Source organism: Thamnophis sirtalis, unplaced genomic scaffold (assembly GCF_051295495.1).
Source record: "Thamnophis sirtalis isolate CommonGarterSnake01/CBP01778 unplaced genomic scaffold, rThaSir2_p1.2 scaffold_4, whole genome shotgun sequence".
Classification (NCBI taxonomy): domain Eukaryota; kingdom Metazoa; phylum Chordata; class Lepidosauria; order Squamata; family Natricidae; genus Thamnophis; species Thamnophis sirtalis.
Window position 1 is genome coordinate 77,528,382 of NW_028261384.1, and position 15,489 is coordinate 77,543,870.

The window sequence follows — 15,489 nt, forward strand, 5'->3', positions numbered from 1 at the left end:
TTTTAAAAAAGTAATTTATTCATTTATTTAAAACTATTTATCTTTTTCATCACTTAAACAATACCAAAATATGTTTTGCGCTGGTAGGAGCCAGGATTATTTATTCATCTTTATTTATACTCTGCCCTAACTCATCACAATACTCAAGGTGGTTTCTAACAATCAAATGAAAATTAAATTAGAGTTAACTCTACCATTTTAATGTTTAATTAAAAAGAAAACAGTTCTAAAAAATATTACAACTCAATTTAATATTCACTTTCAATAAAGTATAGAAAATATTTGTGTGTGTCTCTCTGTGTGTGTTTTTAGTTTCACAATGTGAGTTAAAGCCTTCCCTTCTGTTTGACCGCTTTGTTGCACTTTTTTTCCACTATAAGTGGAATATTTTCAAAAGATGGAAAACAGGGTGCCCAGTTTTGAGGAGAATTGAGACTCTTTTCAAAAGAAGCTGTAAATCATTCAGTTGGCTCTATGTCACCAGGAATATGAGAACTTATCTGTGTTTGTTTTGGGCTCGCAGCCAGCAAAAGCCGGGACTGATAAAAATATTTCCTTTGAAGTTCTGTTTGGCTGTAGTTTCTGAACAAGCAAAGTGGGGGTCAGAACACGAACCTATGGCAAGCGTGCCATGGGTAGCACACAGAGCCCTCTCTGCGGGCACGCAAACCGTTGCTCCAGCTAAGCTCTACCATGCATGCACACGCACCTCCTGCTGGCCAGCTGGTTTTTGGGTCTCTGCCACGCATGCACGGGGGTGGGGCATACACAGGGGGGGTTATACACACATTGCATTATGGGTGTAACCATGCACTTTTGCCACTCAGTGCCAAAAAGGTTAGCCATCACTGCTGTATAGTGTTATTGTTATATGTTAAACATTGTTTTGTAGCAATGCAATAATTTTATTGTGTATATTACTGTGGGAGGGGAAAGGGATATGTCAATTCTTCCTACCCACTTCTGGCTTCAGAAATACTAGGTAACATGGTGGTCTCTGCCATCATTACATGTGAGCCAATCATAATTGCAATCCTGGTTACTTCCCAATGCTGCCAGCCATCTTTGTTGCTTGCTTGTAGAACTGCCATATCCATGCAACACAGATGGATCTCTCTGCTTGAAACCTGTTAGACAGGTAAATTGACAGGCGAATAGATATGCCTTCTCAAGCACCTGCCTATACTTGTCAAACCTACAGGAAGCAACATTGCACAGAGTGATGGGTCACTGTTTTTTCACAAGCGGGTAATTAATTATTGTTGGAAAGGAAAATAAAGCCCAAGGGAATCCAGCACATTCTTTAATTGTCCTGCATTAAAACAGTAAAGGCAGCACAGTTGCTGTTCTCCTTCATATAGTGGGTTAAGGATCAGCAATGAAGATAGCACAATTTATGCTAGTGAATAACATAACTTTTTGACAGGCATCTAGTTTTCCTCATACGTATAATTAGTTTGACCTTTGGATACATTTAAAATCATCATTAATGAGAGAGATACATATAGCACATAATTTGAAGCAACATGTAATTAAGAGCCATTTGTTATTTAGGGAAAAGATAAATCAGCTATCATCTTTCCCATAAAAATCCAGCCTAGCTATTTCTGGGCTACAGAACTCAAAGCTGTACTTTCAAAGAAATTAGGCCATAATGTAATATGTAATATTGTTAACAATGTTATTTGCTCACTCTTAAATGCATTTTTGTTTAGTCTCGAATATAATTTTTGTTTCATTCCTGGGTATTAAAATGTATGAAGTTACTCTTTTTATATAAAAATTCAACTTTCTGGAAGTTGTAATGTACACCATCATGGATGGAGAAATGGTATTTCAGTGTGGCCTTACTAGGGTAGCATAAAGCAGTACTATCACTTTACGTGACTTGATACTACCACTCTCTTAATTCAGCCTACAGCATCATTTCCTTCACTTTCTTCTTCTTCTTCCTTACATATTTGAGGGGAGGGATGCATAGCATTTAGGAGGCTCATAGAGTGTTCTTGGGAGCTGGAGAGGGCAAAATTAAGCAAAAAAAGGCCCGGTTTTTGCTCATTCCTGCCCTCCCCAGTTGCCAGGAGCACTCTGCAAGGCTCCTAAAGGCTATTCACAGCCATTTTGGTGAAGTGAGTGGGGTTTCAGGAGGCAGAAAATGCTGTATTCAGTATATAAGATGCATCCAGATTTTCAGCCTCTTTTTTGAGGGGAAAAAGTGCATCTTATTCTCTGAAAACCATGGTAATAGCTAAAGACTTAATATCTTTCTATATGTATTTCTTCTATGTATTTGATTAGAGCTGGTTTTCAAGTTTGCTCTTTATATTATTATGCCCCTAGTTATATTTCTCATTGTTTTGTTTTTTAATTCAATTTGTAAACTTTTGGAGTTTCTAGAAAATCTGTCTATAAACTCTCTAAACATCAATTATATTGCATTTGTTAGACGTCAATATTTCATAGAACTGTCTTTTTGCTTCTATCTCACTATAGTTTATCTAAAAAATACTTGAACTTGGAATTTTAACTTTAACTTAATTGTAATGGAATTCATAAAATCTCATCACAAAAGGATGCAATGCTGACCTTGAGGAATTCAGTTAATCTCTTCAGATTCTTGTTTCAAGTATGATTTAGCCGAGGAAAGCTTCTATTAACTTGACAGCTAAGTAAAAATCACTCTTGTTTATTAAGTGCAAGCAGAATTTTCTAGTATAATGTACATTATAAACAACAATCATGCTCACTGAATTGTAGGCAGTATTAGGATGCAACTATCTATCAATAAAATAAAATTATTAATATTTTAATTAAAAGTATTGTTTTATATAGAAGACAAATAGTATAGCTTGCTTCCCTTTTCAAACTTCAGTTTTCTGACCCTTTATAAAAGGTATTGTTTATTTTGTCTAATTTTAAGTAGCACATAGCTCAAAAGAAATATATTTTCATATGTTACAGAGAATTATTGGAATGCTGCATCATTTGTTACTCGATCTTCATATCTCCACTTCTCCACCTTTCAAGGAGAGACTAGTGCTGACATTTCATTCTACTTCAAAACATCAGCCCCTGATGGAGTCTTCCTTGAGAATCGGGGGAATTCAGATTTCATCAAACTTGAGTTAAAATGTAAGTATGTCGACAGCATGAATGAGAGTATCAGATGAAAGAAAGATAAGGTTTAAAAATTTTATTATCATGCATACTCTATGAACTCTCCAATGAAGCAAAAAATTAGCCTGGGTGTCCTTTCTTGAACTGGAATGTTTTATACTTAATTTAATGTTCTTAAGCCAACCAACTCAGAAGTAGGCCTGCTAACATAGCTATGCTAAATAATAATGACACTTCCCTTTGATTTTAAAATTTCCCCCCCAATGATTTAAGGTGGACATGATTCTCTTCGTTACAATCACACTACACAATAATTAGACTAAAATTTTCACTTAAAATGAGAAAGTCAAGGCTAGATGGAAATTGAAGCACAATTGCACATTCTAATAGTTTAATATATTTATCTCTTGTCCAATTAGGGGCACAAAGTATAAAGATTTATCTTGATCTCTTATGCCAACTGATCTCTCTTCTGCCCTGGTAATGAAGCCAATGAGTGGTGCTTAAAGTTACAGCTTTAATGTAAAACATTTACCAATCACTTTCCGGAACATAGCTACGAGCAAAGACAAGGAGGAGGGATTTTGCAACTACCTAAATACAGGAATTTAGTATTGTCAGAATTTGATCTGAAGTGAGTAAGAACGTTTGCCCTCTCCTGCTTTATTGAAAAGCCCCAATGTGAAACAAGCATCAAGATTCCCAATAACACGAATGATCCATATATTTTCTCTAATTCACTCCTTTTCTCTCTCTCATTCACTAGTTCTTTTCTCTTTGCTTGCCTTATTTGAGCAGGGACGTGCAGTTACTAGAGGCAAGGGAGGCGGGGCCTCACCAGTCTCCTCAGGGAAAGGAAAGAATTTTAAATAATTTTTAAAAATAATTAAAGCCAGGGTAGTTGCTACTAGATTTCAAGTCACAGTGGCTTGGTGTCTGCTCTCAGTATTAACTAGGAGGAGGCCAGAGAACTTGGGGCCTCCTTTGCATAAGGAATTTTTCGCCTTTTAAAAGTTAAGAAAGAGTTAAAAAGCAAAAAATTCCATATGCAAATGAGGCACTGATTCTCCCACCTCCTGATCGGGGAGCAGCGAATCATGCCTTATGAGCGCGCTTAAGTTGAGCACACTTACGTTGGGCGGACAAGAGGAGAGTTGAGAGAGTTTCCACACCTGGAAAAGGTATGTGGATCAGACGAAGGGAGGGGGGGATTCAAATTTATTGTAATTAAATATGTAATTTTTTTATTGTGGAGTGTATGTGTGTCTGTGTTTCTTTCTTCACAGCAGTCCGGTGGGGTCGGAGGAGGCGGGGGGGGCAAGGCGGCAGAGCGCGGAGGCAGCAGGGACGTTCTCGCCGTTGTGTCCCAACAGGCCAGGCATCTCAGGTTTATGTCCACCATAAATACGAGACATCTGGCCTGTTGGACACAGTGGTGGCGGGGGGAGGAATGGGCTAGGTGGGCTGGCTGGCTGGGGAGGGGGAGCCCTTTAAAGCCCAGCACTGAGCGGGGAGGAGGAGGAGGAGGAGGAGGAGGAGGAGGAGGAGGAGGAGGAGAGCGGTGAGTCCAGGCAGGAAGCAGGTCGGGTGGGGGTGGGTGGGCTGGCTGCAGGCCAGGGCAGCAGGATTGTTCATCGGAGGAGGAGGCGGGGCAAGGCGGTGGAGCGCGACGGCAGCAAGAAGCATCTCAGATGGAGCCGGGACACCCAGAAGGCAAGCCGGCACTTCGACATGCCTTTAAGTGCCAGCTTGCCTTCCAGGTGTCCCAGCTCCATCTGAGATGCTTCTCGCCACCATCGCACTCCACTGCCTTGCCCCCCCCAGTCTCCTTTGACAAACAATCCTGCTGCCCCAGCCTGCAGCCAGCCCAGCACCGAGCGGGGAGGAGGAGGAGGAGAGTGGTGAGTCCAGGAAGGGAGCAGGTCGGGCGGGGGGTGGGTGGGCTGGCTGCAGGCCGGGGCAGCAGGATTGTTCATTGGAGGAGGCGAGGGGGCAAGGCGGTGGAGCGCGACGGCGGCAAGAAGCAACACCCCCGCCGCTGTGTCCGACAGGCGTCTCGCATTTATGTCCACCATAAACGCGAGATACCTGTCGGACACAGCGGCGGGGACGTTGCTTCTCACCGCTGCTGCGGTCTTGCCTCACCAATGGCAACCCTCACCGCACGTCACTGTATCTGACTCATCTGACTTGTCTTCTAATGCTCTTTCTCTCTTGTGCATTTGTTTGCTCTTTCTCACTTTGTCTTTCATTTTGTAAAGGGAACTATTGACAGACCTCTATGAGTAGACCATTTACTCTCTAAGCCCTGCCCTAGTAGTTTGTGCTCTGTTTCCTTTTTTGACAGAAAACACTCAAAACTGCAATGTTAGCTAAGTTGCAAAAAGAAAACAAATAAGGGACTGTTTCTGTGACTACAGCTTCATCTGCACAGCCTGTAATTAGCTAACATTTTGATCAAATGTTTAACAAATGAGAAGAGAGGGGATAATTTACACAGGGAGCCACCATTTCTCCTAAGATTCAACTTCACTAACAATTACCAGGACTGAAAAATCTGGATGTGCACACTGCAGGCAAAAGTTGCCAATAAGAGCTAGACATATGGCAGCCTCAGATTTCATCTTTACCACAGTCACTGTCAAGTGCCAAAAGTTAGTCATACAGTAATGCTTGTATCAAGTGAAAATGGAACACAATAGTGCAACATCAGATCAGCTGAGTACAACATTAGGCAGGACATGGGCTGAAACTTATGTCATTAGGACAAGTCCTTAAAGAGCTATCAGCAAGGCATTTTTGAAAGGTAGCTTCTGATTCAGATACTTTCATAGAGGTCAAGGCATACTATTTGACTTGCTGATTGGCTTCCATGGGCATAGTAATATGTCCCTCTACATTTCCTTTTTTATTTTATGGAAGGAGCCCAAAGCAATTGTGCTAATATGTGAACATAATAATTAAATATTTAAAGTGCATAAAATAATATTGTTTTCACAAGACTAAACTTCTCTCTTGTATATAAACAGTACATCTATAAAAGATAGTTATGCTACATTAGTCTATGGTTAATAACCCCTTGGCATTTACCATGTTAACTTTTGACCAAATTTAGTTAAATTCTACACATATGATCAGGACCTTCATATATTTAAAAGAATACTGACATTTTATTTCCTGTGTGAAAGAAAAGTGTTATAATGTGAAACCAATCTGCTTTGCAGAAGAATTAATGAGGTTCACTCTTATGGAGATCCCATTAATAAAGTACAGTAAAGAGCTGTAACACATTTGGTTCAGAGGTGAGTTGCTGCTGGTTTGGCCCGGTTCATCCGAAGCGGTAGTGGTGGCAGCGGGAGGCTCCACCCACCCATCTGGACACTTTTGTGCATGCACAGAAGCATCACGTGCAAGAGAGAGAACCGGTAGTAAAACTGGTACAAACCCATTCATCAAACAATATTTCTTTCTACTTGTCACCTAATAAGGATCAGTGAGCAAAGATGAAGAAATATGTCAGACAACATTTTAACAAAATTTGGTATATTTATATTATAATTACTTTTACATATCACATGTCAAGATAGACTTCAATTCTTCAGAATTTAGCAGAAGATCTTGGCTATATTTTAGCATATCAAAAAATAAAGTCTAGGTTTCATTAATTGTAATTTTAGATAAATTTGCTTTCCAAATACTCTTCAATTTTTACTGAAGAAATAATTCTGCTTCTTCCATTGCTGTCTGTAAGTGCCTGTTTTTCATTCCATAATAGTAACTTTCAATTGAGATTCCATACATCTGCAATGTGTGTAACAGCTGTTCTCATCACTCAGAATTCAAACATCAAATTAGGGACAAGAATTGATAGGAGATCTTCCCTTGCTTCAAATTACTAGTACACTAACTTCCTTACTAACTTTTGTTCATCGCACAGTCAGCCATATGTTCACACTGGATCTGGCATTTTTATGCAGCTGTCAAATCCTCCCTAAGAATGTTGATGTCTGCTGCAGAATTGGGACCACTTCGTCTTTTCAGCTTCTCTTGTCCAAATATCTTCTCCTGCCCCCCTCTTCCCCCCTGCACAGCCTCAGTTGCTGCTTGGAGGGGGAAAGTTTTCTGGTTTTGCAGGGCTGAGAGGAAAAGGGGAAGGATGAACAGGCCCTCCAAGGCTACCTCCCCCCCTTTGCATTTCAGCAACCAAATTCTCCCCACAAACAAAGGAAACTCCCCACCTGAATACTGCAGGGCAAAGCAAGCTGGCCCCATAACTGGGCAGTGTATGGAGAGGCTGCAGCAGCTCCACTCTGAACGGAGGGAGAGGAAAAAAATGGGATTCTCTGCTGCAGCCTTTAACCTTGAATGCTTGAATGGCAGAGAGAAGCCGAACTTCCCCCCCTCCATTCACAGAGGAGCTGCTGCTCCCTTTATGCCTCCCCTGGCTCCCTCCCTCCCGGGGGTCAAAGTACCTGAAAGGGACAGGCAAGCTGCCACAGTTCCCCTGAGAAGACTTTTCTCCACCAAGCTGGTGGAGTGCCCACAACCACTCGCCCATCACCAGGGAGACAGCCAGCAGTTGCTCTGAGCAGGCGGGTGCTCCACAAGCTCGGGTGCAGCCAGACTGGAGCACTTTCTCTTCTCAGAAAAGTCTTCTCAGAAGAGCTGTGGCAGCCTGCTCCTCTGTGAATGGAGGGGGGAAAGTTTGGCTTCTCTCTGAGGCTCTTCTTTAGGATCAGCGAAGGATTGGTTGCGGCAGCCTGGCACTGGCCACCTTCCCCTAAACCCAGACAAAGCTATTCCCACCTCCCCGGTGTCCGAGCTGCAGCAAATGAAGTGCCACTTCAGCAGCAGTTATCTCCAGCCAGGCTGCAAAGCACAGGGAGCAGTGACCAGCCACCTCTGCCGCTGCTACCCTGCTGGTGCTGGTGATAGTAATAGTAGACATGGATGCATCTTTGCTGTATGTTCCACCTCACCCAGTCTTGTGGGAGGCGAAATGGGAGGTTCCCCCTCTGGCAGAGTGGGTGGAAGGCAAGTGAAGGGTGCAGTGGTGAAGCCAGCTCTCAAGGAAGGCAGCAGAGATGAGGCCTGGGGCTCGCTTCCCTGCCTCCTGCCTCCAAGAGCTCCAAGAGCTGCGGGTGGTAGGGAAAACGGAGCTTCTTTGCCAGCCTGCCAGCTCGCAAAACAGAATTTTTTGCCAACTGGAAGGTATGTTTGTGTGTGAGATGGGGGGAGAGTGAGAAAGAAAGAGAAAAAGTAAGAGAGAGAGAGAGAGAGAAAGGGAGAGAGAGAGAGAGAGAAAGATAGAAAGAGAAAGAGAAAGAAAGAAAAAGAGAAAGAAAGTTGGAGAGAGAGACACAAGAAAGAAGGAAGGAAAGAAGTGGAGGAGAAAGAGACAAGAAAGAAAGAAAGAAAGAAAGAAAGAAAGAAAGAAAGAAAGAAAGAAAGAAAGAAAGAAAGAAAGAAAGAAAGAAAGAAAAGAAAAAGGAAGGAAAGAAAGAGGGAGAGAGAGACACAAGAAAGAAGGAAGGAAGGAAGCGGAAGAGAGAGAGAGAGACAAGAAAGAAAGGAAGAAGGAAGAAAGAAAGAAAGAAAGAAAGAAAGGGAAGAAAGAAAGAGGGAGAGAGAGAGACAAGAAGGAAGGAAGGAAGGAAGGAAGGGAGAGAGACACAAGAAGGAAGGAAAGAAAGTAAGAAAGAAAGAAAGAAAGAAAGAAAGAAAGAAAGAAAGAAAGAAAGGGGGAGAGAGACAAGAAAGAAAGGAAGAAGGCAGAAAGAAAGGAAAGAAAGAAAGAAAGAAAGAACGGAAAGAAAAGAAAAGAAAAGAAAAGAAAAGAAAAGAAAGATCACAATTGAGCCCCAAATTCTGGTTGCTAAGCAAGAGCGTTTTTAGATGAGTTTCACCACATTTTACAAGTTGGTCACACCCACCCAGTCACAAGCCATGCCCACAAAATAGGCCAAACCTACAGAATAGGTTCTAAAAAATTTGAAACCCACCACTGGTTTGTTGGTTTGAATTCTGAAGTCCCAGAATACTTTAGCTTCTTCATTTTCTATGAATTTCTCTATTGTATGGTCCCACCAGTTCTTATAAATGAAGGTGGATATATGTGTCCCAGGAAAATGTTGCAGGCTCCAATCTCGGTCAGTCACCAGGACAAGACTTTTTGTCTTCTGAGCATATGGCTTCATATACAATGTTGAGCAGCAATTCTATTTCAGATGGTCTTTTCCCATAGAGCTTTAGATCATCCACATAAAGGAGATGGGATAGTCTGGGAGATGTTTTTAATGTTTGATACCCATGGCCTGAGTTATTCAGTATTGTTGACAGAGGAAACAATGCAATGACAAATAGTAGGGGTGAGAGTGAATCTCCTTGAAATATTCCTCTCTTGATATTAACTTCTCCCAGTCTCTCACCATTGACCTGCAATTATGTCTTCCATTGTGTCATCAATCTTTTCACAAACCTTCTGATGTTTCTAATGACTCCTGTTATTTCTAGGCAATTTGTTTTCCAGTAATGTGGCACAGAATCAAATGCCTTTTTGTAGTCACTCCATGCTACATTAAGGTTGGTCTTCCTTCTCTTGCAATTTTCCAAAATCATTTTGTCAGTTAGGAGTTGACCTTTTGTTCCTCTGTTATTGAGGCAGTTTCCTTTCTGCTCAGGGGGAAAGAGATTGTTTCAACCATACCTCATTGGGGAATGCTGATGTTGATTTATTGTTGTTGTTGTTGTTGTTGTTGTTGTTGTTATACAATTGTATCACAGCGGCCAGTTGTTTCGCCGGGTTTGGCATTGGTTACTAGTCGGGTCCTACCCAGGGGCCTAGGATTTTGTCCGTTTGTATACGGAAATCGCACAAGATCTTTTTTTTTTATCGTTCAAATGTTTTATTTTCATTTTTCATTTTCATTTCATACAGTCACATATATACTGTGCATGATTGGGGCCATATAACATTGGGCAATAAACACAGCCACCCTTGTACTCCCCAAAATACAAAACCAATATACCACTTCAGCCCTCCATACACCCTTTCTTTCTCCCCCCTCCAACTTTCCTTTCTCCCCTCCAACATTCCCCTCTCCTACTTCCCCTCCCCCTCTATCACTCCTTTCTCCCCCTCCCTTCCATCTCCCCCTCCTTCCGATCTTCTCTCCCACCCTCTCTACCCCTCCCTCTTCTTTCCCTCTGCTCCTCACATCGGTGTATTTCTACTATCTATCGATATATTCAGCTTCTTATTTTTATACTAAAATTTTAAAAAAGCAACAGTATACAAGTGCAATCATGTTACTTTAAAATCTGGCACATACTATATTTCCCCCCTCCCCCCCCTCCCCCCTGTGACCCCACCTCCCTTCCCCCCTCCCGACTTCCCAGAGCTCATACCTGGTATAACTTTTTATCAAACACAGTCTAAAATGTATTAAAACCAAGAAAGTTAGGGGGGGGGGAAGTTAATAAAGAAAAAAAAAGGAAAAAGAAAAAAGAAAGAGAAGAAGAAGAAAAAAAGTCAGTGAAATCTCTGCATTGAACTCAGCTTCTTACCATTACACAAACTTTAAGCAGTTTACATTGTTCCTAATCTTAATTGTTTAATTACCTGCAGGATTTCCCCCGAAGTTATTTATTGATTCAGCTTTTGCCCGTACTCTTCTCTAGCTGGGGGCCTTATCTCTTTATCTAAGTATCTGTCTGTTTCTAAACCCTTAATTTTATTCCCTTTGTGCCTCCTTCCTCTATAACACAATTTGGATACATTTCAAGATTTTTCTTTTGATATCCTCTTCCAACTCTTTTCATTTTTACCCTTGTTTATATGTGTGTGTGTGTGTGTGTGTGTGTGTGTGTGTGTGTGTGTGTGTGTGTGTATATATATATATATATATATATATATATATATATATATATATATATATATATATATATATATATATATATATATATATATATATATATATATATATATATATATATATATATATATATATATATATACTTAAAGTCACAACCCCTGGTATGCCCAAGTGTGGGAGGAAGGTCACACTTCCACTCTCTGTCATTAGGCTCGTCACAAGAGTCCATCCAGACAGAAACCCAATATTTTTACTGTTGCCTTTGTTATATTTGTGTTATTTTTATTTGTGCTGATAAATAAATAAAGGAAGACTAGTATAGATCTATTTCAAGCTATTTAGCTCTCATCAGCTAGCCATATCCTTACTGGGATTCGAACCTGTGCTCTATTGCCTTCCCAGGCAGGGAGTTAACCATTTGAGCTACAGAGAACGACTCCTTTTATCAGCCAGCCAGGGTGGGAGGTATATACTTAAAGTCACAACCCCTGGTATGCCCAAGTGTGGGAGGAAGGTCACACTTGGGCATACCAGGGGTGTGACTTTAAGTATATACCTCCCACCCTGGCTGGCTGATAAAAGGAGTCGTTCTCTGTAGCTCAAATGGTTAACTCCCTGCCTGGGAAGGCAATAGAGCACAGGTTTGAATCCCAGTAAGGATATGGCTAGCTGATGAGAGCTAAATAGCTTGAAATAGATCTATACTAGTCTTCCTTTATTTATTTATCAGCACAAATAAAAATAACACATATATATATATATATATATATATATATATATATATATATATATATATATATATATATATATATATATATATATATATATATATATATATATATATATATATATATATATTTGTATTCATGAATACTCCTCTCATATATGCTTTACTTACATCTCCTACTAATTCCCTGAATATACCCTTATTCATATTCAAAACAAAGTATTCAGATAGCAGTTGTTGTTTTTTACAATCATTAATATTCTTTTCATATCAAAATAAACTCCCATTCGGCTTCCAAGACCTTCTTGCCTGCACTACCCTTCCCAATTCCGTCCAGACTGGGTTATGATCCAAGAGAACCCTCGCCGCAATCTTTGTCTTCTTCACCCTAGAAGATAAATCATTAGTGATTTGTATAAAATTCAAAGTTGTCCATCAAGTCTTTTTCCCTTCTAGAATTAAGTCTAATGCGATATATCTTCCAAAGGGATCTGCTTCAGTTCATTCAGCCTTAATGTCTTTTCTTAAGTATACAACTATACCATTTTTCTCCTGTGTAACAGAGGTCCCAAAGTGTTGACCAAGTTCGAGGTTGAACAGATATTCTGGATCAGTTAATTTAATATGAATTTTTTGCAAACAAGTTATCTCATTCTTAAACTGTTTGAGATAGTAAACTATTTTCTTTCTCTTCTGTAAAGAGTTCAGACATAACTCCTTGATCAATGGCCGACAATTATTGAGGTTGTTGCAATCTGCCTTGTTTTCCCATTCCTCTGGTAGTCGTACGGCTAGGTCCTTGTTCTCTGGTGCCTTGCCCTTCCGGAAGGAGGAAATGGTGCTTTCTGTCTTGTAATTGTATAATTTGCCGTTTATCTTGTCCTTCTCGTAGTCTTTCTCCAGATCCAGATGATTCAGGGTGTCCCACCTTCAGGGTCTTGTGTTAGAAATCTCGGGCTTCCCATACAGAGTTGAGACGATATTTTTGCTTATCAAATGTAATTATAATACCAAATGGCGCATCCCATCTGTACTGTATCTGGCGGTTTCTGAGTTCTTTCACTAGAAAAGCATAATCTCTCCTGGCCCTTAGCATTTGGGGTGGTATTTCTTTCAAAACAATCAAATCCTGTCCGCCAATTTGTAGCCTGGTATTATAAGACTCTTGTAGTATCACATTTCTAGACTCTCTTGTGGTAAAATATATAATTACATCTCGAGGAAGTTGTCTCTGTTTTGCCGCCCAAGAATTAATGCGATAAATTTTTTCGATCTGCCAGTCAAAGTTAATTCCCGGTCTTCCCACCAGACGATTAAAGGCCTCTGAGAAAATCTGCTTCAGATTCTCCTGTTCGTTTTCACGCAACCCCCTGACTCTTAATGCAAGCTCCATCTGTTTATAGTGTATCATAACAATTTGTTTTTCTGCGTTGTCAACTTTTTGTTGCATCACTTCAATTTTGGATGTCAAGTTGGTGTTGGCTTCCTCAAGTACCTCTAGCTTATCTTTCATTCCAGCAACATATTCTGTCAGTACAGTTACAAGTCCCACCATATCGTCCTTTGTTTTGGCAATCCTAGTATCAAGCTTATCACATAAGTCTGCATTAAATTTCTTTATCTCCTCTCTAAATTCTCTAAGAGTCTCAAGAAAAAACTCTTTCGTTATCAAATCTCCAGTAGGGGGCATAGAGGATGAAAGCTGCAACTTTGTGCCAAGTGCGTGAGGTGTATTCCTAAAAGAACGTCTCCCCGACTTTGATTTTGATGCCATTATTTCTTTTCTTCAAACAATTATTCAGCAGTTATTCAAACTCTGCTGGCCCGTTATGTAGCTTGCGAGAGAAGAAAGTATTAAGTCCCCCCTTTATTTGTTCTTAGAAGTTTTTCAAAAGGTTTCAGAAAAGAGCAGTATAACAAAGCAATTTTCGCAGAGAGTTTACGGAAGGTTTCAAAAGACTGGCATTACACCAAAACAGTTCAGCAAAAAGAAAAAGAAAAAACCTCTGTTTGGAATGTCTCTATCATAGCAAAGAGTCTTTGAAAACTTTTAAAAGTTGATAAGAAAAAATCTTCAGAGAAGTGGAGCTAATTAATTAATGGGAGGCTATTCCTTTGATTCCTTGCCAGGGAAGTAGGAATGTACCATTATTACAAGTGCGGAGGGTACAAAGACGCCATCTTGGGAGCAGTTGCACAAAGGAAGCTTTTATTAAACTGAAGATAGGATTTTTTCTAGAAAAAGCAAATAAAGTTCTCAGGTACAGGCTCTGCTTGTATTAGTTTCAGATAAATGTCTCAAAAATTGTCCTAAGAGGGGTTTCTTTGCCTTGTGCTGTTAGAACAGCCGAGATTTCTGGCTGGAGCATGACTCAGCTTTGGTTGTCTCCCCCTTTCTGTTCGCAGCAAAAAAAAAAAAAGGCTGCAAACTTCAAAGAAAGCTCTTACCAGCTGGGTCTCTCTCTGCAATCTTCTGCCTGAAGAATGAGGTATCTGCTAGGTGTTTAAGCAGATAACGAGCCAGAGATCTGGGGGCAGCTCCATTAAGCCGCCGCCAACGGCAAAGTCCCGCCCCGGAAGTCAGAAATCGCACAAGTTCTTGACCATCTGATTTTCGGTGACTTTTTCAGGCTGATGTTCCCGCCAGTTTGTTGCTGTTTTAATATTATAATTTTTGCACAAATTCCAATGGATCATTTCATTAACAGATAATGAAAAATGCAAGTGAATTACACAAAAAAGCTGTTAATGGCAAAGCTCAAGAGCCATCTAAAATAGCCCACTGCCACACGTTTCACCACAGGAACCAAGCCGAGGGCGAGTCCATAAACAATTACTTGGCTGCCCTAAGAGCAGCAGCACTCCATTGTGAGTTTAAGGACTTGGACGATGCCTTACTCGACCGGCTGGTCTGTGGCGTCAGAGACTTGAGGCTACAGCGGCATCTCTTAGCGAAGGCTGACTTGTCCTTCCAGTCCGCGCTAGATGAAACCTGCACAGCGGAGCTAGCAGCGACCTCCCTGGTGGATAACAAGCAAATCACCCGTCGGCCACTGCTGACCAAATTGAAACCTCCAGCATGGCTTCAGTTCACCAAGGGGAGGTGAGCAAAGACTCAGAGCCTGAGGAGGAGGGTGATATCAATCACCTTAACAAGGCGAACAAAAAGAGCTATTCAAGCGGTAAATCTGCATGTATGCATTGCGGAGGCAACCACGAAAGAGCTGAATGCAGATTTAGGCAAGCCCTCTGCCAGCGTCGCGGCCGAAAAGGGCACATTGCCACAGTGTGTCACGCTTCCCAGCCGATGAATGCCCCGGGGGGTCCAGGCCACCAGAACCCGGGGTCCCCAATGGGCGCCTGCCAAACCGCCAAAACCTAGAAATTATTGTCATGCAATCCTTCGCAATGCGCCAAGCTCCAAATCGGTCAACTGGCAAACTTGCCACAGTATCAAAAAGAAGATCCAACTGATGGTTTACATTGAAGGAACTCTGTGCCAAATAGAGCTTGACACCAGCTCTGCCACATCTATTGTGTCCTGGAGCACCATAAAAAGACTGATACCAAAAATTGCAAAGCGCTGCCTTCAAAGGTGGAATCTGACTCTCAGGGACTATCAGGGAAACCTGATTCTTATAATTGGTACCAGCAAATTCAACATCCAATTTAAGGTCTTCGAAGGGAGGCTGCCGCTCATCATTGTGGAAGGAGCGTTGCCTAGCCTCCTTGGACTTGATTGGTTTGACTCCATTGGCCTTCAAGTCAGTG

The 15,489-nt window shown here is 41.1% G+C and overlaps 1 protein-coding gene across 1 annotated transcript in view; it reads left to right on the forward strand.

Annotated features, from left to right (window-relative positions):
- CNTNAP2 (contactin associated protein 2) overlaps positions 1-15,489 on the forward strand; it is an 885,336-nt gene that overhangs the window by 793,077 nt on the left and 76,770 nt on the right. The window contains exon 16 of the mRNA XM_087714410.1: positions 2,962-3,132. Coding sequence (XP_087570536.1) covers positions 2,962-3,132 — 171 coding nt within the window. The remainder of the gene's footprint in view (positions 1-2,961; positions 3,133-15,489) is intronic.